The sequence below is a fragment of the Caenorhabditis briggsae genome (assembly GCF_000004555.2).
Source record: "Caenorhabditis briggsae complete genome, chrI, whole genome shotgun sequence".
Classification (NCBI taxonomy): Eukaryota; Metazoa; Nematoda; class Chromadorea; order Rhabditida; family Rhabditidae; genus Caenorhabditis; species Caenorhabditis briggsae.
This window is the reverse complement of record NC_013489.2, coordinates 6,562,674-6,588,526: the sequence shown is the minus strand read 5'-3', so window position 1 is coordinate 6,588,526 and position 25,853 is coordinate 6,562,674. Positions and strand designations below refer to the sequence as shown.

General features: G+C 40.8%; 11 protein-coding genes across 11 annotated transcripts; 4 read left to right on the top strand and 7 right to left on the bottom strand.

Annotated features, from left to right (window-relative positions):
* Nucleotides 1–2,170: 2,170 nt before the first annotated feature.
* Nucleotides 2,171–3,864, bottom strand: CBG10830 (the record flags this gene model as incomplete). Its single annotated transcript, XM_002639954.2, has 7 exons — nucleotides 2,171–2,773; nucleotides 2,825–3,085; nucleotides 3,130–3,273; nucleotides 3,319–3,385; nucleotides 3,435–3,537; nucleotides 3,595–3,720; nucleotides 3,783–3,864. 7 exons carry the CDS (start codon nucleotides 3,862–3,864, stop codon nucleotides 2,171–2,173), a joined length of 1,386 nt encoding a protein of 461 aa, XP_002640000.2.
* Nucleotides 3,865–4,370: 506 nt separating this feature from the next.
* Nucleotides 4,371–5,447, bottom strand: CBG10829 (the record flags this gene model as incomplete). The annotated part of the gene is made up of 4 exons (XM_002639953.2): nucleotides 4,371–4,476; nucleotides 4,521–5,002; nucleotides 5,074–5,190; nucleotides 5,235–5,447. 4 exons carry the CDS (start codon nucleotides 5,445–5,447, stop codon nucleotides 4,371–4,373), a joined length of 918 nt encoding a protein of 305 aa, XP_002639999.2.
* A 208-nt stretch (nucleotides 5,448–5,655) lies between these two features.
* Cbr-prp-31 lies at nucleotides 5,656–7,396 on the bottom strand (the record flags this gene model as incomplete). Its single annotated transcript, XM_002639952.1, has 3 exons — nucleotides 5,656–6,849; nucleotides 6,897–7,130; nucleotides 7,307–7,396. 3 exons carry the CDS (start codon nucleotides 7,394–7,396, stop codon nucleotides 5,656–5,658), a joined length of 1,518 nt encoding a protein of 505 aa, XP_002639998.1.
* A 498-nt stretch (nucleotides 7,397–7,894) lies between these two features.
* On the top strand, nucleotides 7,895–10,778 carry Cbr-mat-1 (the record flags this gene model as incomplete). Its single annotated transcript, XM_045236559.1, has 11 exons — nucleotides 7,895–8,069; nucleotides 8,122–8,269; nucleotides 8,316–8,576; nucleotides 8,625–8,833; nucleotides 8,880–9,108; nucleotides 9,157–9,250; nucleotides 9,494–9,629; nucleotides 9,675–10,173; nucleotides 10,222–10,364; nucleotides 10,385–10,576; nucleotides 10,624–10,778. The coding sequence occupies 11 exons, from the start codon at nucleotides 7,895–7,897 to the stop codon at nucleotides 10,776–10,778; spliced, it is 2,241 nt and encodes a 746-aa protein (XP_045094371.1).
* Nucleotides 10,779–11,149: 371 nt separating this feature from the next.
* On the bottom strand, nucleotides 11,150–14,577 carry CBG10826 (the record flags this gene model as incomplete). Its single annotated transcript, XM_045236550.1, has 7 exons — nucleotides 11,150–11,359; nucleotides 11,400–12,786; nucleotides 12,832–13,697; nucleotides 13,759–13,943; nucleotides 13,989–14,165; nucleotides 14,210–14,475; nucleotides 14,519–14,577. The coding sequence occupies 7 exons, from the start codon at nucleotides 14,575–14,577 to the stop codon at nucleotides 11,150–11,152; spliced, it is 3,150 nt and encodes a 1,049-aa protein (XP_045094370.1).
* Nucleotides 14,578–14,965: 388 nt separating this feature from the next.
* On the top strand, nucleotides 14,966–19,043 carry Cbr-elpc-1 (the record flags this gene model as incomplete). The annotated part of the gene is made up of 10 exons (XM_045236546.1): nucleotides 14,966–15,020; nucleotides 15,066–15,151; nucleotides 15,197–15,256; nucleotides 15,300–15,746; nucleotides 15,795–16,083; nucleotides 16,130–16,422; nucleotides 16,469–17,522; nucleotides 17,582–18,667; nucleotides 18,722–18,891; nucleotides 18,939–19,043. 10 exons carry the CDS (start codon nucleotides 14,966–14,968, stop codon nucleotides 19,041–19,043), a joined length of 3,645 nt encoding a protein of 1,214 aa, XP_045094369.1.
* Nucleotides 19,044–19,814: 771 nt separating this feature from the next.
* CBG10824 lies at nucleotides 19,815–21,352 on the bottom strand (the record flags this gene model as incomplete). Its single annotated transcript, XM_045236541.1, has 4 exons — nucleotides 19,815–19,870; nucleotides 19,915–19,966; nucleotides 20,011–20,552; nucleotides 20,599–21,352. 4 exons carry the CDS (start codon nucleotides 21,350–21,352, stop codon nucleotides 19,815–19,817), a joined length of 1,404 nt encoding a protein of 467 aa, XP_045094368.1.
* A 373-nt stretch (nucleotides 21,353–21,725) lies between these two features.
* Nucleotides 21,726–22,875, top strand: CBG10823 (the record flags this gene model as incomplete). The annotated part of the gene is made up of 3 exons (XM_002639947.1): nucleotides 21,726–21,749; nucleotides 22,038–22,484; nucleotides 22,531–22,875. 3 exons carry the CDS (start codon nucleotides 21,726–21,728, stop codon nucleotides 22,873–22,875), a joined length of 816 nt encoding a protein of 271 aa, XP_002639993.1.
* A 432-nt stretch (nucleotides 22,876–23,307) lies between these two features.
* CBG10822 lies at nucleotides 23,308–23,529 on the bottom strand (the record flags this gene model as incomplete). The annotated part of the gene is made up of 1 exon (XM_002639946.1): nucleotides 23,308–23,529. The coding sequence occupies one exon, from the start codon at nucleotides 23,527–23,529 to the stop codon at nucleotides 23,308–23,310; it is 222 nt and encodes a 73-aa protein (XP_002639992.1).
* Nucleotides 23,530–24,267: 738 nt separating this feature from the next.
* CBG25338 lies at nucleotides 24,268–24,621 on the bottom strand (the record flags this gene model as incomplete). Its single annotated transcript, XM_045236526.1, has 1 exon — nucleotides 24,268–24,621. The coding sequence occupies one exon, from the start codon at nucleotides 24,619–24,621 to the stop codon at nucleotides 24,268–24,270; it is 354 nt and encodes a 117-aa protein (XP_045099095.1).
* Nucleotides 24,622–25,052: 431 nt separating this feature from the next.
* On the top strand, nucleotides 25,053–25,196 carry CBG25337 (the record flags this gene model as incomplete). The annotated part of the gene is made up of 1 exon (XM_045236517.1): nucleotides 25,053–25,196. One exon carries the CDS (start codon nucleotides 25,053–25,055, stop codon nucleotides 25,194–25,196), a length of 144 nt encoding a protein of 47 aa, XP_045099094.1.
* Between the last annotated feature and the right edge of the window lie 657 nt (nucleotides 25,197–25,853).

Below are 25,853 nucleotides of genomic sequence, written 5' to 3'. Positions count from 1 at the left end.
CTAGAGGATCCCTCTAAAATTCTAAAATTCTTAAAATTCTAAAATTCAACAATTCTAAAATTCTAAAATTCTAAAATTCTAAAACTCTAAAATTCAAAAATTCAAAAATTCTGAAATTCTAAAATTCTGAAATTCTAAAATTCTAAAATTTTAAAATTCTAAAATTCTAGGCGAGCCGTAGGCTGTCGTTTGCTCTGAAAATAATTATTTTATGAAAAATGGGGATTATCAGGCAATTCGCGACAAAAAAAGGAGAAAAATCGGTTGATAAACGCAAAAAATCGTCGAAAAAAAAACAACGTTCAAATATTAATTAATTGCCGGCCGGCCGGGCCCTGGTTTTTTTCCCTCGGGCCGGCCCGGCCCGGCCCGGCCCGCCGGCCAGCCCGTCAGATTGCAACCCTGCTTCCACCGAATGCTCCGCTTACTGGTATACAGCTACTCGACAGCATTTCGATGGCAAATTCGTCATAAAATCCGTGAATTCGTAAACATTTCTTAATAAATTGTCAAAATATTTCCCATTTTCTGATCTATTCTTGTTGTTTTTTTTGTTTCTAATAAATTTGCGCTGAGAACGATTTGTATTTTTGAAAAGTTTTCTGGAGAAAAATCGAGAATTTGAAGAAAAATGCAAGCGCGCTCCGTGGCTAAAAGCGTTCCAATTTGGGACAGTTCGACTCCGATACAGTTCGAATTTCGCACTGTTCGAATCCGTAACAGTTCGAATTGGAACAGTTCGATTCTGTCCTTGTTCTGTTTTGATACATGTTCGAAAAAGAGACTGTTCTGCATTAAATCTGTTCGATTTTAGGTCTGTTCGAATTTGAAAACGTTCGAATTCGTCGTACCCCCCACTGAAAATCGCATTTTCTCGTTATAAAAAAGTTCAAGCTTTGTTTTTCGAAATCAATTCAATAGCAATTGTAGCCTGGGTCATTCTCCATCTAAAAAGTCCAAAATGTTGCATGTAGGTGCTTCCTAGGAAAAGTTATTAGTGCTCGAAAAACCCGATTTTCGAATTTATTTTCAGAAACGCATAATTTATAATTTCGATGACGATTGTTCGGATTTTTCTACTCAATATTGATCCTACTACGCTGAAAATCTGTTTTTACGGGCTTGGAACGTGTCGTCGCCTATATTTTTCCCTTATTTGGTAACTGCAGACACAAACGTTTGGGCACAAAAAAATTTTATTTTATGACGAACTTTCAAATAAAAAAAGAAACAATAACAAGAATAGATTATCAAGCCCTCCGATCCCTCCGTAGTTCTCATTTTCTTGCTCCAGAAACCTGTAAAAAATTCGGCGGCGAAGTATTATCTGGTCATGAGCGACTAACCGCACTCATTGTTATTGAAAAATCGTCGAAAATGAACGGAGAAGCATACCCGAGAATTATCTGAAAAAAAATTAAGAGAAAAAGCAAAATATTGCAGGGAAAACGAACCTTTCTAACGCGATTTTTGAAAATATGCAGGAAGCTGAAGGATCCACTGTTCAAGCCGAAAAACATTGGTGGAATCTGAAAAAAGATATCTGAATGTCATTTTTAGGAAAATCAGACCGAAAAAAGATAAAAAAGGCAGAAATTTTTGCAAAAAATGATTCATGTCCAAATCAATTTAAAAATTGATGCGAGAGAGTACGAACCTCTTGAGAGACGCAGTCAACGATCGTTGGCGTGTTACTTGCAACTTAGCGTGAAGCGCGTCAGCAGCTACTTTGCGCGTTGCGTCGCTGGGGTGCCGTGCTGCGTCTCAACTCCAATTTTTTCGGACAACAATAATAATAGTAGGATTTTCTGAACAAAATTTTGATTTCTTGGTATAAAAATGATCGCCAACATCTCTAGAATCTATTTCTCAGCAAAAAACTGAACTTAAACGCGAAAGTAGCTCGAACGAGCCGAAATTCTGAAATATTATGTTTTTGTCGCACTTTTTCGTAGATCAAAAAAAGCAAAAGTTTTCAAATTCTCAGGTGTCACTTTTTTAATTCGACAATAATTGGATACATGAAAACACATAAGAAGAAGAATTGTAAGACAAATTTTTTTAAAGACTGAAAATGCAATCGAAACGCCCGATAGAGAAAAGAAAACATATCATGAATGTACATTGGCATCATAAATCATAAAACAGTCTAATTCGGAGACTAATAACATTATTGTTTCTGATCAGGTTTCTCTCTGTAAGTGTCAGCAGCCTTAATCGGGAATGGGAATAGTTCAACTTCGCAAGAATATGCCTTTGGAGTCAATTTAATAGTGGTATGAAGAGGAACTTTCAGATATGGCAAATCGTCGCGATTTTTGTTGGTGAAGTAGGCAAGAATGCAGCGAAGAACAGCTTGGTGAGAAATGACGAGCACGTTGGATTGTCTCTCAAGCTCCATGATGACTGGTTCTAGACGAGCAACAAGATCCTCGTACGATTCTCCACTCGGATAACGATAGTGATATTTGTCCTTATCTCTTTCAGCAAACTGTTTCGGGTAACGAGCTTCGAAATCTTCGTACGTCAATCCCTCGCATATCCCAGCGTCAATCTCATCGAGACACTTCCAGAATTCGGTGTGGCCGGCGAGATCCTTCAAGTGAGACGCTGTTTGAGCGGCACGGATCTTCTGAGAGGACCAGACACGGAAATCATCCAAATCCTCGGCTTCAAAGTATTCTCGTAGTTTTCCAGCGTAGAGAAGACCATTGGCACTGAGTGGCGAGTCCCCTCCAAGGCGACCAATACAATTGTACTCACTTTCTCCATGCTGGAAATCAAAATTATTTTTAAAAATCAAAAAAATCATGTATTGACCCACTCGAGATAAATAAATACTTCTGGGCAAAAGATGAATGTTCATAAGGAAATAAACAACACGACTCTGGACATGACCGTTTACATTGTGCACATAGAATGATTTTCCAGCGTTGATAACCTTGATGTAGCTCAACTCCTCGTCATAATCTTCATCCAGCGGCTCGTATTGCATTCGATAATTCTCAATACGTTTCAAAAAATCTTCTTTCGCCTCTTCTTGAGACATGATTCCTTTGTAGTCTGGAGAGTTGATCTTGACTTCCTAAATATAAAAAATTAAATTTTGGAAAATAAGAAAAATCCTACGGTAATATTGGAGTTGATGATATCCGGATCATCACAGACCGATTCCACAAAGAAGACACGGAAGGGTGGGTCGTGCATCAGATTCTTACAAAATTCCATGAGAAGCTTTCGTCTATCTCTTGTCGTATTCGTTGCATCGAGAATCTGTAAACTTGTGTTTTCCTCAAAGAATGTTATGGTAAATCGTACCGCAACTTCTCCTTCCTTGTTATCTAGATATTTTCCCATATCATTAATGGCCAGCTGTGCAACTTCACTGAAATATTGAATATAAGATTGATTGGAAACTGAATCTCCAAGCTCACTCTCGAATCTTCTGACCCCTGGCATTGTTCGGTGAGAAGAACTCGTTCTCACCCTCTTCTTCGAGATTACACGCTTTCCTTCTGTACTCCCCGACGTTGAACGCTGTAAATTGAAAGATTTAATGGCATGATCGAATCGAATTAAATTGGGGGAAGGTACCTTTGGTCTTAATACCGATCCAGTTGAGGTAACGACACAATTTGTGAGAAATGTAGGTTTTTCCACGGGCTGGCAGTCCGACGAGAGCGATGACGTTTGGCACCCGAACTTGTTCGTTGGAGTTGTCTAAAAGCATAACGGTGCGTACAATGACTGATAATAATTTATGATGATGGAGTGACACTGACCGCTCTTCGGCACAAAGTATGTCATTTTGCGCTGCGGTACGCCAGCGGGCCCAGGCATCTCGGTGTCGTTCTCCTGCAACATTTCTAGCCGAAATGATACGCATTCTTATCAGGAGAGAAAGAGGGAGAAAATGCAATAACGTAAGACAATGCGCGTTATCATTGTGATAATATACTTAATAATACAAGAAATCAATAAGAACAGTACTTGTTGACAGAATAGAAAAAAAAGAGTTGGAGACGAGGTGCTGGGATCGAGGTGTGTATACACGGAAAGAGAAGTCACAGCGGTGATAATAAAACAGCAAACGAAAAGAGAATGAAAAATAACTAACAATTCAGTTTTTGTCTCCCGCCATCCCTTTCTCTATCTCTTTCCATTTCTTCTTACACTCGAGTTCGGCGGGGTTTTTTTATCTTCTTTTGTCTCTTTTCTCTCTCATTCAGAGAACGTCCTCCGGACAAAATACGTGTGACACACGACGGCCGAGATTCTCTCCTCCAACCGATTTTTCAACAACTGGGAGAGAAGGAAACAGAGTTCAACTCGAATGTGTACATGTTTATATTTAATAAATTAATTCAAGTTTATAGGTCATTTGTTGGGTCTACACACCCGTTGACACCGTAGTCCGAAACATGATGGCCAAAGTAGAACAGGTGATCGTTGATGTCGAAGTACTTATGAGCGTTGCTGTAAGAACACATCATCATCTCATCATCACGCTATCTTTTCACCTGCACGAATCGTCTTCGTTCAATGGAGTGCCGGTGCAAATTTTGAAAGTGTCTTGGTTTGTCATGTTTCCTGGGAACCACACCTCCACTCCGTGATGATAAGATCCATGATTGTAGAATGGTACACATGAGCGAGCGTAACTTTCCACACAGAATGGAATATGAGCAACAATATCTCTTCCATGAACCAACCTCCAACTTCCTGCTCCCACAAGCCCATCGTGAGTCGTGGCGTATTCAAGATTTCCTACTCTAGGCTGTCCAAATGTGATAGATAGTGTTCGATTCGAAGCATCCGGAAAGTTTCTAACAAATACTGTTGATGCGATACTTGCGATTGCTCCGCCCAACGAGTGTCCTGTGAACACGATTCTGTGGTTGGGCATCACTTCTCTCAGCTGTTCTAGCAACCTTTCCATAGGAGACCACATCGTTTTGAGTGCGGAATAAAAGTAGTAGTGAACGGATCCAGCATTGTGTAACTGTAATGGGTGTTCTTTGATGGAGGAGTACTCAGACAAACAGGCACACTTGAAATCCGAGCCGTGCTTACCTTGTGCTTCGGTCTACCAATACTTTCGATCAGTTCTGTTACCAGCTGCTCTTTTGATTTTGTTCCACTAAAACTGACGAATATTGTTTTATCATCAGCTGCGATTACACTCCAACACTAAAAAATGGTAATCATCTGAGTAGTCGCTAAGCAAGAAATACCTCATCTCTCATATAATCACATTCAACTTTTTTGGAAAATAAAACTGATGCATTATTTTTCAAAACACATGGATTCGGATCCAAGGAATATGCACCGGCGGCGAATTCCAACGCTTTCTTGCTCAACTCATAATCGAAGTCTTGATTTGATTTTGTACACTCAACAAGAACAATTATTAGACATGGATAAAAAGCGAGGAACCCGTTTCGCATATGGGTCAGAATTCTTTTCGGAAATGAATTGAGCCTGCAGAGATATGATATTGGTAGGTTGTTTACTGGAGTGTCAGGTTGGTTAGCGAGAGGGAAAGAGATAGGAGAGAGTGGAAGTCCACCAACTGGTAAGGCTTTTTGATATCACGAAATTTATTTTATTCGAAGATCAAGATCAGAGGAAGTAAAAACAAATTTGATAAATAAGTTACAATGTCATTCGGTCGATATTCACAAAGCTGCCAGACGAAGAGAAGTAGTTGGAAGTCGATGAGCTTTGCTGTTGTTCTTGCGCAGCTGGATTGATAATTTCCAGACCTTGGACGGGTGTGAAAGTAACAGAAGATGCGGTTCCTGCCATCTTGCTTCGGATACTTGTCAAACCCCCGTTCGCTTTCTGTTTCTCCATCTGTCGCATCATTTTTTGTGACATTCTTGCTCTGGTCTTCTGATCGACAGCTGCTGTTCTTATTCTTCCTCCGGTCACGTTTCCAGTCTTCACCTGACCGATATCGAATCCCATGTGCTCCTGCATAACATCTTCGGCCAACTCTCCAAAATTCATACGATTGGCGCTCTTTCGAAGATCAGTCATTCCAAGACGCTCTTTCATCTTTCTCATCCGTCTTCCTCCTCTTTTCTTACTCGCCTTATCCAAAGGTTTTGGTAAAGCTTTGTTAGCCTTCACTGGTGGTGGTTCCAACATCTTTTCAAACTTGTTATTGACGAGAGCAAGAAAATCTGCACCTTTCTCTCCATTTGGTGATTCATGCTGCGCATCAATTCTGGCTACTAATGTGACTTTCGCCGCAAGAATTTTGGCGGCCTTGTTTTTGAGATCAGGAGGCATTGCTTGTACCAATGGATGGAAATAAATGAATCCGTGATGAGGATTTGTTGAAACACTAGAGAAACCAATTAGATTTTTCTTCGTCTTTCCCAGAACTTGAACGTTGCAGGAAGGCATCGTAGCGAGTGGAGATAGTCCTCCTGCTTGTGAAACGAGATGAGCTGTGGTTGCCGCACCTAGTAGAGCAACGAGGTTTGGAGCAATCAGGGCCATTCTCCACTCAACGAGTTGATGCATTTCAATTCGATTTACGTGTAACTGTGCAGCCAAGTCACAAGCATCCATTACAATCTTCAGCTCATCTGGTTCAAGCTTCACTCCCTGGGTAGTTGAGACGGTGACACTGACGACCATACATGTTGATGCATCCAAAATGCTACCAAGTTGTTCCTTCAACGCTTTACTGTTAATATCGTTCTTGAGAAGCTGTACGGTAGCCAGATAATTCAGAGCGTTTGGGACGAGAGTTTCGAGTTCCGGGAAGCGTTTTTCATATTTGTCACGAACGAATTTGTGAATCACATTTATCTCGTTGTCAATATCTGCTGCGACCTGAAATGAAAATCTTTTGAGAATGAATCTTTACATTGAAAACTCACATGTGATAGCTTAACGATGAGCTTATACTGTGGATCCGCTTCTAGTGGAGCCGTGACTTTCACTTCATCTTGCGGCCGCTTCAGTTCGATTCCCAACTGAGCAACCAGTGCAAGGTACTCTCCGGATCTCGCAAGTTTCGCTACATCGTGAACTGATGTATACTTCGACGTATCCATTGCTTCTTCCAACGCTTCTTCAATTTCATCGTCGTCAAGCTCCTCTTTTTTCACACCCTAAATTTGAAAAAAGTTAAAGTTGAAGAATTTTGGGATACTTTTGACAACAACAGTTTTCAGCTAGTTTATCTGGCACAAAATGTCCTCCTAAATTTTTCAAAATTGATACGCTTTCGAAAACCACTTTCTCACCGAATTTCAGTAACAACTCAAGAATATACAAAAAGTCTTACCTGGAAATTTTCGGCTGGATCTGGAATGTCCTCCAAATCATCATCATCGTCGTCATCGAAATCAGCCATAAGCTCCTCGGCCAGAGACATGTTTTAAAAGTAGAGAGAAGCTAGAAAATATTAGATTTACCGAAAAAAAAACTGAAAAAATAAATATAATTCGAAGTAGCTTTTCGGAAATATACGGTACGCGATTCTGCATACACAATATGGCGCCATACACCAAACTTTACGACAATCGAGAGGCGGCTGTAGCCAAGCTGTAGCCGGCTGCAAGTTGATGTTTTATGTCGTTTGCCGTCCAACTTATTTCTCTTTCTTGTCTGTGGTTCTCTGAAAGTGATCTACTCTTTGACGCGTTCATGATTCTGTCCGCAATCGATTCACATTACGTACACAGTGTGTACCGATGCGAAAGGTTTTCCATCTGGCTTATATCGATCGATAAAGCGTCGAGAGAAGGGGACAGTGAAAAGTTAGAAGTGTATTAAAGCTGTTGTTATCTCTTAATCTTTTCAATCTCTCAAGTAAAACCATTCTTCAAACAACACATTTCTCAGGTACGAGGTATCCTGTTGGTTCAGAAATATGAATTCAGCCGGCTCCGGACCGGTCACGCCCCAACTGAGGGAAATGATTGTTAGATGTTCTTCGGACAAGAAGAGAACAATTGCTCAGGAAATTACCGAAATGATGACATATTATGCCTTCGACGATGCCATTTTCTTAGCAGAACTCTACTATGAAACCCAAACTGATCCAGGTACGCTTTTTTTTTGTATGATTACGGTATATTAAGCTATTTAAACTCTTAGATAATCTCGAAGAAGCACTTTTCTTGTATGCCGACTGTCTGTATAGAGCCAACAAAAAAGAAGAATGTTACGGTCTTCTACGGTCAGCAGATTTGAGTGGAGCGAAGCTTCATTATCTTTTTGCAAGGGTTGCATTTGATTTGAGCAAGTGAGTTGATCTTCTAGAAGTTTTCTCGTAGCCGCGTTCTTTTCAGAAACGATGAATGTAGAGGAGCTTTATTTGAACATGACAACGGAATCATACGGGAGGCGATTCTTGAAGATTCACGGGTAGCGGCTCATGCGAATTTCCTTCATGCTCAATTGCTCTGCGATGAAAATCACATGGACCTCGCCGTCGAGTCATGTGAAAAAGCTTTAGACGAAAACATTTTCTTGTGGACAGCTATTATAACATATTTACGGTTTGGAGGAGAAAATCTTTCTGCTACATTTGATAAACATAGCGATAAAACGTAAGAATTCCATTCTGGGCTGGAAAACGCTCAATTCACAATCTTCAGAAACGGTTCTGAAGTTACAAGTCCGTCAGCTGTTATGAAGTCTGCAACACCGTCTTCCACATCTGCTGGCCCATCTGTATCATCTATTGCAACTCGAGGTCGTATACCAAGTACAAATCCAACTCCAGAAGCTGGGAACTCTAGTCGTGGACCTTCCACAAGAAGAACCACGCGCTCATCTGTTCCTTCTGTAGATCGTGAGCTTAGATGTAGGTCACAAAATCGTCTTATTTGTTTTCAAAATTAATCGTTTAGACCTCCCAGCCACAACGTCTTCTCGACAGACAACCACTCCAGTGACCACTAGTGGTCGTACCCGTCCAGTTGCACCACGAAAAAGTTCGCGAATCAGTGAGATGTCGAGTCGGCGCTCAGATTCAAGCGCTACCACTGCCTCTACGGCTGCTGCATGCAGAGCGGCTCTATTCACACAACCAGAAAGACCGCACACTCGAGCAACGCATAGTTCCAGAAACCGTTCAAAGTAAGACATTTCCCTATTGAACCCTATCATATTCTTAAACCATTGCAGTGCGGCGTTGAACAGTGACACTGAGAACTCGAACGCAGTCAACACGAGATCCAGGGACACAGGTGGCAGCCGGGGATCCGCATCGTCTCAGAGGGTATAATGGGTGGTACACACATAACATAGTACTAAAATTTTCGCCTTTAGACCAACCCAGTGCGCTCCTCAATCAGAATTGCTGATGCTGCAGCAAATAAGAATTCCAAAAATGCAAATCAAAGGAAGCGAAATGAAAAGCAGCCATTGGTTTCTAGAAACTCGAATTTAGCGCGCAGCTTGTCGGGTTCCTCCAATTCTGTAAGCAGTAAGGAGCAAGATTTTCACTCTCTTGATGTTTCAGGTGGCATCCACAGGAAGCGATCGGTTGTCAGACGACGGCCTGTCTCAGATGAATGCTCCAATGTCTTCAGTGGCTTCCTCGTTGAATAACGATGACCTAGGAGATGCAGTAGAAGTTTCATACGACGATAGATACAGTATGAAACAAAATATCGATTCTTAAATGAATTACCGAATTCCAGAGTGGCTATTCGATTTATACCGCCACATTTCGTTCATTGAGGAATGTATCAGCACTTATAACTGGAAAACAGCTGATGCTCTGTTCGCGAAACTTGATAAAGAAATTCTACTCAACACATCAATGATCCGTTTACAGCTAGGAAGAGCTTGTTTCGAGCAATCTGAGTACAGAGAGTGTCGTGTCATCCTCAGTGACTTGCACGAGCGAAAAAAGTGGAAGGTTGAAGGAACAGAACTGTTGTCGACATCAATGTGGCACCTACAAGACACTCATGCTCTTTCTGCACTCGCACAGACCCTGACGACAGAATCTCGGGAAAGAGCACAAAGTTGGTGTGTTGCTGGGAATTGTTTCTCATTGCAAAGACAGCATACACAAGCGATTGAATGTATGGAGAGAGCTATCCAACTTGATAAACGATTTGCATATGCCTACACACTTCTAGGGCATGAATTGATCGTGCAAGATGATCTTGATAAGGCATCAGGATCATTCAGGTAAGCTTTTCGTTTTACTTAAATGGTTTTATTAAACATTTTTTTCAGATCTGCCCTACTGCTCTCCCCTCGCGACTACCGTGCTTGGTATGGTCTTGGTCTAGTCCATCTGAAGAAGGAACAAAATACGATTGCACTAACCAATATCCAAAAGGCAGTCAGTATTAATCCCACGAATCGAGCAATGCTCTGCACACTTTCCACAATCGAGCGCAACGAGGAAAAACAGACACTGCTCTTGTCCTGATCGATCGCGCATTGACTCTCAATCCACTGGACGTTGCATGCCGATTCAATCGCGCTCGTCTTCTTTTCGAATCAAAGCGAAATGATGAGTGTCTGAAGGAGCTGGAAAAATTGAAAGCAAGCTCGCCCGACGAGGCCTTCATCTATCATTTACTTGGTTAGTTTTTTTTTTTTCAGAATTCCGTCAAGCCTTTCATTTTACAGCACGCGTTCATCGAAGAATGGGAAACACACACTTGGCTCTATTGAGCTACAGTTGGGCGGCTGAGCTTGATCCTCGCGGAGAACAGAATCCGACAGACACCAACCATGTGACAAGGGAAGAGTACGAGGACGACGAATACGGTTCCCCAGTTTAAATTCACCTTATTCTTCTTCTCTCCTGCATGTCCATCTTTTTTTCAAATAATCTTCTTTTTTAGCGCGGGTTTTCGCTCGTCTTTTTATGCCTACTCTGTTCTTTACTAACCATGATTCTAGTCTGTCGATCAGAATGTTTGAAGACTATAAACTCATTTCTGTCAGCTCTACACCCAACTTTATTTGTTTGTGAATATCCTGTCTTTCATTAGTCTTGCTTTCTAGAAAAAAAAACGAAGCGACAAAAAAAAATCCATTTACCTTTGTACAACCTTTCAATTTTTGTCGTACTTATTTTAAATTAATCAGTTTTTCGATTTTAGATTACATCTCTGTTAACACCAGATGTATGTACATTTAAAAGTTAGAGTCACGGGGTTGGGCACGACGATAATGGTGGGGTAGAGGTGGTTGTGCGCAGAATAAGACGAGCGAGAATAGGATCCACTGAAGACGTTGCCTCGACCACATCAGGCCAATTGAGACGGGAAGCTTCAGCTAGAACTCGTATCTGTTTGGCTTCATCGGCTAAATGACCAATCCATTTCGCTTCTACCTCTGACGGATCCACTAGTCCCATCTAAAACAGTTCATTTTTCCGGAAAATAAAAACCAAAAGCTCCTACTTTTGCATATACAATACTTTTAGTCCACAGCTTCTGTGATTGTAAATATTTGCATGCGTCTCCACCTGCACCGACTAAGAAAAGTAGTTCAACTCCGTCTTCAATTAAATCAGAGGCAATCAAGTTGGTGGCAATCAGTTTAATGAGTGACTTGGCTTTCTCGTTGTCTTGGGAAGATACCAACAAGGCTGCTTTGATGCTGGCGTATCTTAAATCGGCGGAAACAATTAATCGGTCAGTCACTCGTTCCTTCGCATTCCCTCCCACAACTACTGCTTGCTCAACCAATCGTCTTTCCATTGCTTGTTCGGCTGCACATGCGACACTGATTACTCTCGATTCTCGCTCTTTGAACTTTGCATTGTCCCAGAACATTTGTAGATTTGGTGGTAAATGATCGGTGTCTGAACGGGCGAATCTATCAATGACAATGGAAATTAGATCAGCTGAAAAGTGATCTCCAGTGAAACGACGAACTATTCGTTCTCGCCGAAGTTTTGACACATCTGCTTCAAGAGTCTCTATCAGTGGATTCTTCTGATTTTCGAGCCAAGTCAACGCGTCGTCCAAAAAGTTTTCTTCTTGTTTCTCATCAGGGCTTCTGTCAGCTGATGACTTCCGACTACCAGTACCCTCCAACCAATTCCTAACTACTTGATTTGCGTCATCATGGTAGACAAATGGAAGCTCTGTTTGAAAAAAAGAAATTATTCGACTGTTAAAGCAAGAATATTTACCTTTGTCCATAAGCGGCTGGTTTTTGGAGTTTGATACAACAAATCTCAGTGTGTTATCATTTGTGAGAACCAGTGGGGAAAGTCCACACAGATCCGCATCCAAACATAATTTAGACGCGTCCATTCGGATGGATTGAATTCGTGTCATTGCTTCTGTATCCCAAAGTGTAACTTCTTTGGAATGAAGAACTGCCATAGTATGATCACCAGCTAATCGAGAGAACGTCATTCGCAGGACCCTTGAATGTGAGACATCTCGAACCTGACGAGATTGTCTTCTTCCCAAATCCCACACAACCAAATTGCCTTCAACGTCTCCTACAGCCAGCATATCGTCTTTCCACGTCATCGCGCAGATCTGGGCACTGGCACTCTTCCATTGCGTATTCACCATCTTACCATCCCGCACATGAAGTCCACGAAGGGGAATATGGTAGATACGATTTTCAGAGTCTAGAAGAACTAGGTTCTCTTTGTAAACACTCTGAAGTGTGGATTCTGTCGTTTTGAAACTGTGATGTTTGTTGGACCAAGCCATATCAATTATAATTGGACAACTTCGACTCATCTTGCGAAGCATTCGAAGGCCTTTTAGATCCCATATTTCCAGAGGTTCTCTTTGGAATGCAAGTGCCAAATAGCAGCTGGAAATTATCAATATGATACAATTTTCGAAGAAAATCACTCACTGGTAATAAGAAACCCTAATAATAGTTATAGGACTCTCATCCGTCTCCGGTCGAATCCTTCTAGCTAGTCCTGTTCGAATATCCGTAATGAAAACATCATTTCGAACAATCTGAGAAGCACTCAACGAATGATTATATCCTGCGGTTACCAGTGAATAAACACCTCCCCATTCCAGACATTTCACTAAAGAAGGCTGAACTGAGAAGTCCCTGTAGATTTGAGAACTGAAAACGTCGACGAGATGAACTGTTCCAGAGTTGGTACCCACAGCTGCGAGATGGAGGGTTCCGAGAGCAGTGTTAGCTGGAAATTGGGCATTAGATGTGTTTGTATAATCTACGGTACCGAAAGGATCATTTTCCACTTTGGTCAATTCATCCATTGGTCTCATTCGAACACAAGTCACACCAGAAGACAAGGCTCCCATTTGGCTCAATTGATGTAAGCTGAGTTCTCCGATCGGTTTAGTATCAAGATTTACATTAAATCCGAAAAGGTCTTCTATGAAACTAGCTCTATATATTAGAGGAACTCGTCCATTGCTCAGCTGCCAAAACACTAGTTTTCCATTCTGATACAGTACAGAGACTGTCGATTGGGTGGTTGGACATAGTGAAGCAGCCACTATCCGTTGATTGTTCATGGGTCTGACACATTCTGTCTGACAAATCTTTTCCATCGAGAAGCTTGCATTTGGTTTCTTCTCTTCTGTTGGTTCAAATTTGGCTACTCGCAGAGTAGCTGCTCCGTTTGAATGCACAGCGAATAAAGCATCCCGACGGCTTGACGGCATCCAAGAGACTATATTGGATTCTATGGGAACACGAGCCAGACAACACATCAGTTCAGGATTGACTAGGTGCAGCTGAAACAGATTGTGTGAAGTGAAATTCTACTATTTTTACTAAAGACTTTTTACAACTCACGCTAGAATTGATTGCTATGAAAACCGTATTCCGATAAGCTTTGTGATATGTGATAAGGTAAATATTAGTATTAGTGGTTGTCGTAGAGCCATCTTCTGAAGTGACTTGGAATAGATGACCAGAAGATGCGGGCTCGGATAAAGCGATATCCGAACAGACTAGAACTTTGTTACCAGAACTACTAACTGAAAATAGAAAAGGATTTAAAAATCTCAAAAATATACACTTACATATAACATTTCTCAATGAGAAAGGGTCAACTGTGAAATCAAAAAGAGGTACATGAGTGTAGGTGTGACTCCAAACTTTTTCGCCCGTTACCGTATTCCAGAGGACTACAGTACTCGAGGAGTGAAGAACAAGAAGATAGTCACGGGAGATGTCTTTCCATGGGTACCAGTACATTTCTGAAATTCAGGAATTTAGGATCTTGTTTATAAATGCAGCTTACGGAGGACAGAGCTGTTGGGATGCGAGAACTGGTTAATCTGCACAGCGGTGATTGCATTTGAAATGAAAATGTGGCCACTGATATCAGCAGATGCAACGATTGGCTGGAATGTGGAAGAATCGGCGAACGGGGACCGAGCTGGAGACCATCTGACAATATTGATGGCCGACTGATGATGTTCAATTGACTGGATCCTTTTGTATCGAAGCACATCTACGATGAATATAACATTATGTGATCCATATGCAATGAGACCTCCATCATTCCTAAACAACTAGTTAATTCAAGTTCTTGTGAAACGAACTCTACCAGTCGATGGTATTTCTCCCGTTGCTCGGATGTAGACACCCGGGTACGGTATGTGGCATTTCAGGCTATCATCCACCCGGTTTAATAAGCTCCAGGATCTGAAGAAATCGATAAGAGTTTGTACAGTTTCGTTGGTTTTGTTTGTTTGCAGAACTATACTTTATTTGGAAAGACGGAGAAGAGAGTTGCAGAGAAAAAGAGGCAAATTTCGAAATTTATTGAACTTGTAGAGCTTTTCAAATTGGAAGAGAAACACTTCCAGTTTTCTTCTAGGCACAAAATTTGACGGGAATGCTGAAAGTGCGATTTCAGAAACTGCCAAATAACGCAGCCGGTTGTCAGTTGTGCTCTGTGGACTAGTTTTGACGCAATCCTCGTCCGCGCCAGGCAAAAACTCGGCCATTTGCACTTTTTTCCGCTTTTATACAGTTTTTGCAGATTTTGACAATGAAAAATCTACAAATTGGTCGGGTGAAAACTTTTGAAAAAACAAAACTCGCAGGTAGACAATCTTATTTGTGAAAAACAACTGAAACATTTGTTTCAGGCTGCGACTTGTTTGCTGTTCATCCTATCCTCGAAACAATTGCTGTGTCGACAAAAAATGAACTTATTCTTCTAGAGGACCAAGTTGTCGGTTTTTAAATTTCTTACAATTCGTATTTTGATTTTTTACAGGTTAGCAGTACAATAAACTGGAGTAATGAAAGAAATGGAGTCCAAGTCATTTCATTGGCGGTTAGATAAGTAAACTTGTAATTTTCTAAAGTTTTAATTCCAGTTTCGAACCGATGGAGATCAAATTGTGGCGATTTTGGCTGATGGGCGTGCTCTTGTAATTGAAGATGGATCAGTAATAGAACTGGAAGTGGCAGAAATTGAAAATTCTACAGTAACTGCTGCAGAATGGACTGGTGATGAACAAACACTTGCTCTGGCCGACAATCAAACTTTGTATCTCGCTGATTCTTCCTTGGTTCCGTTCGTCGTGAGACCTCTAAATTTCTCAGAAAGCGATAGAAAATCTGTTCCTGTGAACGTTGGATGGGGATCGGAAAGTACGCAGTTCAGAGGATCCGCTGGGAAGTTGAAACCCGGAGAGAAGATTGAGAAGGAGCGAGAAGATGTGGAACAAGTCTCAAAACAAACTTCAGTTCATTGGAGATGGGATGGAGAGATTGTGGCAGTTTCCCACTATTCCGAACAGTCCAAAATTCGAAATCTAACGGTACTTACTGATTTTCAAGGATAAACTTTTAACAATTGTAAATTTCAGATTTTCGATAAAAATGGTGAGATTTTGAACAACATGAACATCCGAAACATCTATCTATCCCACTGCTTTGCTCACAAACCGAACGCAAACTTGCTATGCTCTGCAATACTGGAACAAGGATCAGATGATAGAATTGTGTTTTACGAGAGGAATGGAGAAACACGCAATAGTTATGTCGTCAAATGGCCAACAAATCAGAATGAAAGCAAGAGAGTCATAGAAAAAATCGAATGGAATTCTACTGGAACCATTCTAGCGATGCTAACGGTTTACGAGAATAGTAGAAGACGTAAGAAAAGCTCTGAAATTTATTGAAAATTAAGAAAGTTTTTCAGTGGAGTTATGGCATCTCTCCAATTACGAATTCACTCGAAAACTCTGTTGGCGATTCCCTGAAAGCGAATCATCTGTAATCTGGAAGTGGAGCACAGTGGATAGTCAAAACGTGGAAATTCTTCTCGGATCAGGACAATTCTTCTCTGTTCACATCAACCCAGTTTCCTCGTTTTCCGACGCTATCTCTCAGAATGTCGTCGTAGCCACAGATGAGCTTCGTATGTATTCTCTCTACCGTCGAGTCGTTCCTCCACCGATGTGTGACCATTCCATCAGGTGCCTATCGGATATTGTAGCCTACACAACGTCACCTCGTCATGTTCATGTTATCACTGAAGACTGGAAAATTATTTCCTGTGAGTTTACCTGAAGAGACAATGCGTATATATGACATTTCAGTCAGCCAAGATTCCGACGACTACAAGTTCGATAGCGAGCGTGCGTCTATCGACGAGGTTCTTCACGAAGAAGTTACGGATGGAATCATTTGTGGCTTTGTCTATGACGAGCCAACCGAATCGTTTATTATTTGGGTCGCTAGTCACGGTAAACAAATCATCTGTCGTGTTGGTGCTAACTTCGAGAAGTTTCTGGAAGGAGACAATATCGGGTGGATGGGCGTGAATCCTCAGAATTCTCACATTGAAGTTGCTTTTAATAATGGAAAGTTTCTTGATTTGACTACGAGCGATGAGATCTTCAAAATCGAGGAATTCGCTTCTGTTGAAGTTCACTTCATCCAGAATCGCCATGTCATCCTCGCTGACAACTCCACAATCTTCATCGACTCATCAAAGGTTTCTCAAGACGCTGCCTCCATTATGACTCGAGGAAATGACATTCTGCTCATTGATTTTGATAACAAACTTCGATTCGTCGATGTGGAGTCGGGTAAAACTCTAGAAGACATTCGCGATGTGGAAGCGGGAAGTGAACTAGTAGCATGTGATTCTGGATCAGCTAACGTGATTCTTCAAGCAGCCAGAGGAAACCTGGAAACAATCCAACCACGTAGATATGTGATGGCCCAGACTCGTGAATATCTCGACAAAAAGCAGTACATCCAATCGTTCAAATGGATGAAAAAGCATCGTGTCGATATGTCATACGCGATGAAGTACAAAGGAGAAGAGCTAGAAAATGATATGGTGATATGGTTGGCAAGTACCAATGATTCACAACTGCTGGAACAACTTTTAGTCAGTTGTACTGAAGTTTTCGAGTTTGAAGGATCTTCCCTTTGTATGTCAGTAGCTCGATTTATCAGTGATATCGAAGATGTTGATCGGAAAACTAAAATGTTTCCACTGCTTCTAACGGCTCTTCTACGATTGAAACCATCGAAAATCAACGAGTGTTTGAAAGAGGTCCAGGAGCATGTGGAGAAAGTTGGTAAGTTAGCTGCAAGCTGAAATCTTTAATTAATAAAAAATTGAAATATGTTTTTCCAGTTAACCGAAAAGATGTCTTCACTCGTGACAGCTTACACCATATATCCTTTTTCGTGCCAGCCAAAGAACTTTTCAATTGTGCACTTTCTACTTATGACCTCAAGTTGGCTCAGCAAGTTGCAGAAGCTTCAAACTACGATCCAAAAGAGTATCTTCCTGTTCTCAACAAACTCAATAGAATTGGATGTACACTTGAAAGACAATATAGAATTAATGTTGTGAGAGATGCATGGATCGACGCAATTCGATCTTTGCTCGTTTTGGATTCTAGTGAAGATCGAGGATCAGAAGAAGTGTGGTGGAATGATATTAAAGATATCATTCAAAGAGAATGGCTGCATCAGAAGGCGTTGACGCTTGTGAATCCAGGAGACAAACGATATAAGGAGTGTTGTGAGTTGTATGCTATCGAATTGGAGAGAAAAATCCATTGGAGAGAGGCGGCGCTGTTCTTTGAACTTTCTGGGAATACAGAGAAGACTTTGAAGTGTTGGGAAATGTCGAGAGACGTGGATGGTCTTGCTGCTTCTGCTCGTCGTCTTGCAGTTGATTCTGGAAAATTGAAGATCCATGCTATCAAAATGAGTACGACTCTCCGGGAAGCCAGGCAACCAAAGGAGTTGGCAAAAGCATTAAAACTTGCGGGATCTTCAAGTAATCAAATTGTTCAAACACTGTGTGATGCATTCGAATGGACGGAAGCCAGTCGAGAAGTCGAAGTTGGGAAAGAAGAAAGTTTAAAAATCGCAGCAGTCAGTCGTAATGAGCAAATTTTGTTGGACCTCAAAAGAAGACAAACCGAGTTTGAGAAGTATAAGAAACGATTGATAGTTGTCCGAGAGAACAAACTGAAGAGAGTTGAACAATTCGCTGCTGGAGAAGTAGATGACCTTCGTGATGATATTTCCGTCATTTCGAGTATCAGTTCAAGATCCGGATCTTCAAAAGTGTCCATGGCATCTACTGTAAGAAGAAAGAAGCAAATTGAAAAGAAGAAGAGCTCTTTGAAAGAAGGAGGAGAATATGAAGACTCAGCTCTGCTGAATGTTCTCGCTGAGAATTATAAATGGCTGGAAAACATAGGAAGTAAGTTTTTTTACAATGAACATCATTCTTATAATGAACATAATGTGCTTTTAGATGAACTATCCCAGTTGATTCCGCTGCTCATGACTACTGGACACTTCACAGAAGCTTTGAAAATGAAAAGTGTTTACGACGAGTTTGTACTGAAGCTTCAGAAGAGCAAGGCTTCGATTTGGCCTGAGAATTTGTCTATTCAACAACTACCAGGACCACTCTATACGCTGGTGAGTTTCAAATTCGTTGTTCGTTATACAACGCAAACCATTTTCAGTTTGATCCAAACCAAGAGCCATCGCCAATTCCGATGCCACCAATCTTCAGGCTCGAGCCAGAACTTGTCGCTCCATCCGCATCATTCCCATCCGTATTTCTATAATTTCTAATTGATCCCTGTTTTGTTTCTTTGTTAACCTTTTTTCTGTTGTTGTTTCCTTTTTCAGAGGTTAAAGTTGTGATATTTCATTTCAACATCTTCAGCTTTTAATAGACCTAAAATGTGTAAGCGAATTCGGAGAAAAAATTAAGGAGCACGGAGTCGGAAATAAAAGTGATCTTCGAACTTTTTCTTTCTAAAATCGCATTTCCTCTTCTAACTTCGTCTACGGAATTTCGAATTGTAGGATAATCCAGTTACACCTGCTGGAAATGGCATTCCTGGAAGCATTAAAAAACAGGAATAGTACACACAAATCTATATTATCGAAGTTTAAAATACGAAAAAAGTTTAGCTTAAAATCTATATCCTCGGATACGTCTGGCCAGTTGGATATCCTTTACCATGTCGGCGTCACCAAAGCGTTGGACAAGGTGTGATTCAGCAGCTTCCTGAAGTCTACGTCTTGAAGCGCCAAGGAATAACCCTCTACGGATTCGGATGATTTTATTATCTTCTAGTTATTCAAACAACTAAATACCGAACACAACGGCCCTCTTTTGGGCCACAAATATCTAAGATCCTTGTTTCGACATAAAGTTATAATTGAGGTCGCGACCGGAAGAATGCAAGAAAGTTGAAACAAATTTTCCGGTGTTTAGAAGATGAAGTAAAATCAGTACTTTCAGAAAATCCGAAACCTCTCTGAAATCAAATTTTATTTGCATCTACACAAAAAAAAGTTCGCATAATATCTGCAGCATTGCAACGAGTTCATGCGGACGGTTGCTCCTTCTCTCCAGACTTCTTGTTCTTCGACTTGCTGCGCTCTGAAAACTAATTATGAATTCATGAATGATAAAAAACTACCAACTCTTCTTCTTTCTGTTCTTTTGGCTTTGCTTGGAGACAGTGCTTGCAGCAGTCTGAAAAATGGAAATTCGTCTAAAAAATCAGATATTAAATTTACCGAAACGCTGGCTTCAGTTGAATCCGACTCGCTCTTCGCCTCCCCGGGAATCTCAGTAGCGGTTTTAACACTAGATTCTGGAGCATCGTTCCTTGCTTCAGTAGCCGTCTTGACCCCAGATTCTGGAGCGTCGTTTTTGTCTTCAGCAGCAGTCTTTACCCCAGATTCTGGAATGTCATTCTTTTCCTCAGTAGCTGTCTTGACTCCTGATTCTGGAGCGTCATTCTGCGCTTCAGAAGCAGTTTTAACTCCAGTTTCCGGAACGTCATTTTTATCCTCAGCTGCGGTCTTCACACCAGTTTCTGGGTCATCATTCTTTGCTTCAGCAGCAGTCTTGACGTCAGATTCTGGAGCATCCTGAGCAGGAGAACGAATCGACATGGCAGTGTTGACGTTCGATTCTGGAGCATCGTTCTTCATTTCATTTGCAGTTTGTACACCAGTTTCTGGTTGAGCAGGGGATTGAGGAGCAGACGATGTGCTCTTTCCTTTGCTCTTCTTCTTCTTCTTCTTGTTCTTCTTTGTTGAAGTGTTGGCGGATTCTGAAAAAGATTCTGGTGAATAAAATAGAGAGAATTATTAACTGACTTTTCTTATCCTTGGACTTCTTATTCTTCTTTTTTGTCTTTTTTGACTTCTTCGATTTATCATCAGCAGAAGCAACGGGCAAGTAGGCAGAAGATGGTCCACCTTGTTGTGGAGCTTGAGCAGCTTCATTGGTTTTTGGAGCCAGCATAAGCGAATCGACTGGAGCAGCAGAAGGGGTTGGAACAGGAGCAGATTGTTCGGGAGCAGGTGGGACTAGAGCTACAGGAGCAGAATCTTGGGATGGTCCGACGTCTGGAGCCAATCGTTCAGATTTTCCACCAATTCCAACAGAGAAATTGTCCTTGGGAGCCAGCATCACAGAGTTTCCACCGATTGGAGGGCGGATTGGAGAACTCAATGGATCGACGGGAGCCGGTTGTTCAATGGGTTGTGGAACGGGCTCTGGAGCCGGAGATGGGGCAGGAACTGGAGCTTGTTCTGGGACTGGAATCGGGACAGGAGCAGGAGCAAGTTGTTTAGGAACAGGGACTGGGGCTGGAGCTGGAGCCGGTTGTTGGATTTTAGGTGCTGGTACCGGGACAGGAGCAGAAGGTTCGGCAGGTGGTTGTACCTCTGGAGCAGGAGGTTGCTGAGTGATAACGGCTTGAGGTGCCTTCTTTAAAGACGTTCTCGGTTGAGATTTTGTACTTCTGGTGCTCCTTGGAGAGCTCCTGACTTCATTAGGAGCACCATTTTGGAACAAGTAGAAATAGACGATGGCGGCGATGATAGCCAGAAGGACGTAGACAATCATGGTGTCGGTGGATGACTTTTCGTTTGCTTCAATCTGAAAATTTGTATTTTTTAGATTTGGATTTTAAAAAAGTTCCAGAAGCAACTCACCCGTCAACGACACGTGTCTGAAAGTGAAAAGGGAAAACTCGACTTTTCAAAAATTCAAAACTGTTGGGACTGTCTGAAGGGGATTTTTTCTGGTTTTTTGGTTGCTCTAATTTTCGTGGTTTACGTTTATCCAATTTAATATCTTTTTTTATTTTTTTTCTCTCGTAAACTTTTTTTCCAATCCAGAGCACGATAAGATCTGATGATGGGAATCCGTTATTTTACAGATTCTCGATCCAATCGATTGACAATTATTTCAGAGTTCCGATTCACTCGGAAATAAAATGTCCTCACACTTTTGGCAAATCGTAAGTCGTTCTCTTTTTCAGAATCCATGTTTAAAACATTTCTTGGATTTGTTGAAATTTTGGAATTTTCGTAATTTTTGGAACTTTTGGGAATTTTGGAAAATTTTGAAAATCTTTAAGTTTTTTTGAAATTGGAAATTTTGGGAATTTTGGAATTCTGAAATTTTCGGAATTTTTTTGGAATTTTTTGGATCTTTAGAATTTCTGGAAATTCAGAAGTTTTTTGAAATTTTTGGAATTTTCGGAATTTTAAAAGCTTATACTAAATTAAGAAACCAAAAATTCCAGGTCAATTGGAACCATGTGTGGTCTCTAACTGGACTCGTATGTCTCTCAACCACGTTGTTCATCTGTAAAAAGTCAAAAAAGACTTCGACAGCTTCTATTCGGCCACCGTCTTCTGCCGAAAGCCCTCAACCATTGATTCCAACGAAGGAACCACCACCAAAACCTGTTGCTGATGCTCCTGTTGCACCTGCTGAAGAGAAACCAAAGGAAGAAGAAAAAAAACCCGACGAACCTGTGAAACCGAAAAAGAGCGAGAAGGAAAAATCAAAGAAGGATGGAAGCAAGAAGTCGAATAAGGAAAAATCGAAAAAGTCAGAAGGAAAGAAATCGAAGAAGTCGGAGAAGAAGGAAGAAGAAAAGAAAAAGGTAGACGTCAAAGGAAAGGATGCATTTAAGAAGCCAGAGGATGAAAGTGCGGTAGCAGCTAAAAAAGATCCCAACTATCAGGTACAGTAATCTTCTGAAATGAATTCTATAATTCCTACTATTCCAGACACTTTGTGGACTCAACAACGACCTATTTGGACCAGACAAAAACCCAAAGAAGCAGTTCAAGGCTCCAACAAAGGTTGAGAAGGCTGATGTGAAAGATCCTCAATATGAGACTCTTAATGGGCTGGGAGAGGACTTGTTCAAGGAAGATAAGAAGGATGACGATGGAAAGAAAAAGGAATTCAAGCCGCCAGAGAAGGTTGTGAAGGCAGATGCCAAGGATCCACAGTATGAGACACTGAATGAAGTTGATAAGGGAATATTCAACAATGAGGAGAAACCGAGTGAGAAGAAGGACGACGAGAAGAAGGATGGAGAGAAGACAAAGAGCGAGAAAAAGAAATGATGTTATTTATTGTGAATAAAGTTTTTGACTATTTGCGTTGTTAATATTTAGTTTTTGTCGGAAATTTTATTCCGAGGATCTTGCTGATTTTTTGAAGTTTTACAACCGAAATCCGATTAAATCCAAGCAATAAAAAGGAAAATTAATACATTTATCACTAAATTTCTTTCAAATTTCAATATTAAATTGACCTATTTTTGTTTTGGCTTCGTTCGAAATTTTCCTGAATCTCAACTGAAAATGTTTGGAGATTTCGGAAAGAAGAAGACTCCGTTTTACGTAAATCTTTCGAATTCAGTAAAATAATTTGATTAAATTTATTTCAAGAACCATTTTAATTTATTTAGGTAACATTCGAAATAGTGGATTTCTTTTGAATTTGTGGCCCTAAAGAGGGCCGTTGGGTTCGGTTGGTTTTGTGGGAAGAAGTTATTATTCCTTATCTCCTCCAGTCTTCTTTGGGAGAAGAACAGCGATGGTGACTCCAGCCAACAGCTTGTTGAGCTCTTCGTCGTTACGGACGGCGAGTTGTAGATGTCTTGGGGCGATACGGGTCTTCTTGTTGTCACGGGCAGCGTTTCCAGCCAATTCGAGAACTTCAGCAGCGAGGCACTCAAGAACGGCGGCCAAGTAGACCTTTCCTCTTCCGGACATGGTCAAGATTGATTGTTGGTAATTGAAAACTATCTACAGAAAAGATGAGTTCATTGCGTTTAAATTTTTTCTGTTGCGGTGGGTAGGCAGGGCTAGATGGCAAGACAAAGCTGTTCGACTTTCAAAAAATTGACATATTTATGACAAAGAATTGCTTCCAGCCGAGAGTCATGTCGTTAACTCTTTTGCTTTTCACCCAACAGAGAAACCCTCGTCGTGGCCAGTGGAGAAGCCATCATTCGATCCGTGATGTGATATGATGTGATTTGAATAATTTCGTAAAGTATAAAAAGTAGTTATTAGTTAAAAGTTAAAAGTAGATGTTTATTTTTAAATATATGAAAATCAACTGTAAATATTGCAACCTTAAAAACAAAACTAATTTAATAGATGACGATTGGAAAGGATGGAAAAGATTGGAAGGCGATTGGAAGAGGAGAGTTCCAAAGAATTCGAAACAACGGAAAACTAATTTTGGGAATAAAGAGAACTTGAAGGATTTGCTGGAATAGCAAGGAGATGGATTTTTAAAAGTGAGAGTTTAACTATTAAAAAAAAAAAGAGAGTGGTCAAAAATGTAATTTTTGAAGAGTAGAGCTCGGAAGATAAATGCCGCTTTCACTTTCTTGTTTTTTGTGGTTCAATATTAAACCTTCAAGTTGTTTTAGAAGGCATGTGAAGCTTCGATCGATTGCTCGCTTGTCCGGACCCAAGTTCCATGCATTGAAACGAAAGGGATCACGCATGGAGCTTCGACGTCACTGTGTCCCCAACTGCGAAGTCCTGAATGATCGAAGCAATGTGCATCTCCATGGAAACAGTTGTATCATCGTCTTTCCGATTCCTTGAAGATTCCGAGTGGTAGGAGATGGTGGCAGCAGTTGGCGGACTCGACGTTTGTGATGAGGCAGATCTTGGTCTCATCGGAGCCCTTATCTCCTGTGAGTGATTTGATTTATCAAAAACGCCAGAATCATGAAAAATACTTAAAATCGTGACCCAGAGAGAGCTGGTATCCATCATAAGTTTTCCATTGTTGTTGATTAATACATTGAAGGGAGTGATGAAAAGAAGGATAGAAGAAGCAAACATCGAAAAGAAAGAAATTGCGAATGAAAATGAGCAGCTCAAAACAAGAATAAGAGAGCTGGAGATGCAGCTTAACAAGTTGAAGAAAGAGCAATTTTATTAAAAAGAGAAAGAAAGAGAGAAGAGGATAAAGTAAAGAGAATAAAAACCGCGAATATTGTGCTCGTATGGAAGATTGAATAGGTGACAATCTAGATACTTAAGAATAAAAAAAGAATTTGCACATTTGAAATGTCTGAGTGGTAATTACAGTAACGTGACATTTTAATATTCATGTAATTAATTAGGTGCTGAGTCAACAACTACGTTCTTCAAGGATCTGATGCATGAGATGGTGAGGAAAAAAAAGCTGAAACTGAAGAAAGAGTTGGAGAAGGTGAAAACTCAGGTTATAAATTAGTTAGATTATATATTCATTACCTTGAAAATTTCAGATGTTGCACGAAAAGAAGAAAAGAAAAAAGGAATTGAAAGGATCACAGGATGAGATGCATAAATATAAGGAGAGAGATGAAGGGAGGAAACAGAAAATGGAGGTGCTAGTCCATGAAAAGAATCTGATGAAGAAACAGATTTGAGAGATGGAATTGGTGGCAAGATCTAGTAGATCAGAAGTTGAAAGCCTGAAAAGGCTGAACACGCAGAATGAAGCAAAAGAAGAATCCCTGAAATTGGAGGCAAAACAGTGGAAAAAATGGTCAGCAAAAAAAACAAAACCGGAACCTGGAAGCCCCTTCCGGAAGGGCTTGTCGCCTTGAGGTGCCTACCGTATTCAGACTGTAAAAAATACTCTCTCGCTCCAATTTTTTCGTACAACAATAATATTCTTGTCTGAGAAAAAAAAAGGTTGAGACGCAGAGAAAAAGTGTCTGTGTCTCCACCTTATGTGTGCTATTTAGGCTCTCCGCTTCGATATCGCTACCGTATTCAGACTGCAAAAAATACTCTCTAACCTTTTTTTTCTCAGACAAGCATAATTAGGGTTGAACTCCTGCCGGCAAGGAAAACCCAAAAAAGTCCTGCGGCGTACACGCGGCAGGAGATTTTCTGATTTTCGTCAACTGATTTTTTCTCGCCGGCAGGACTTTTTTGGCTTGTTCTCGCCGGCGGGAGTTCTCAACTCGTCTGGGTATAGAAAAAATATTAGAAACTGAAAAAGAATACTGTAGAGAAAAATATTTGAAATCAAAAAGGATCACTTTGGGAGAAATAATAAGAAAATGAAAAGAATTACT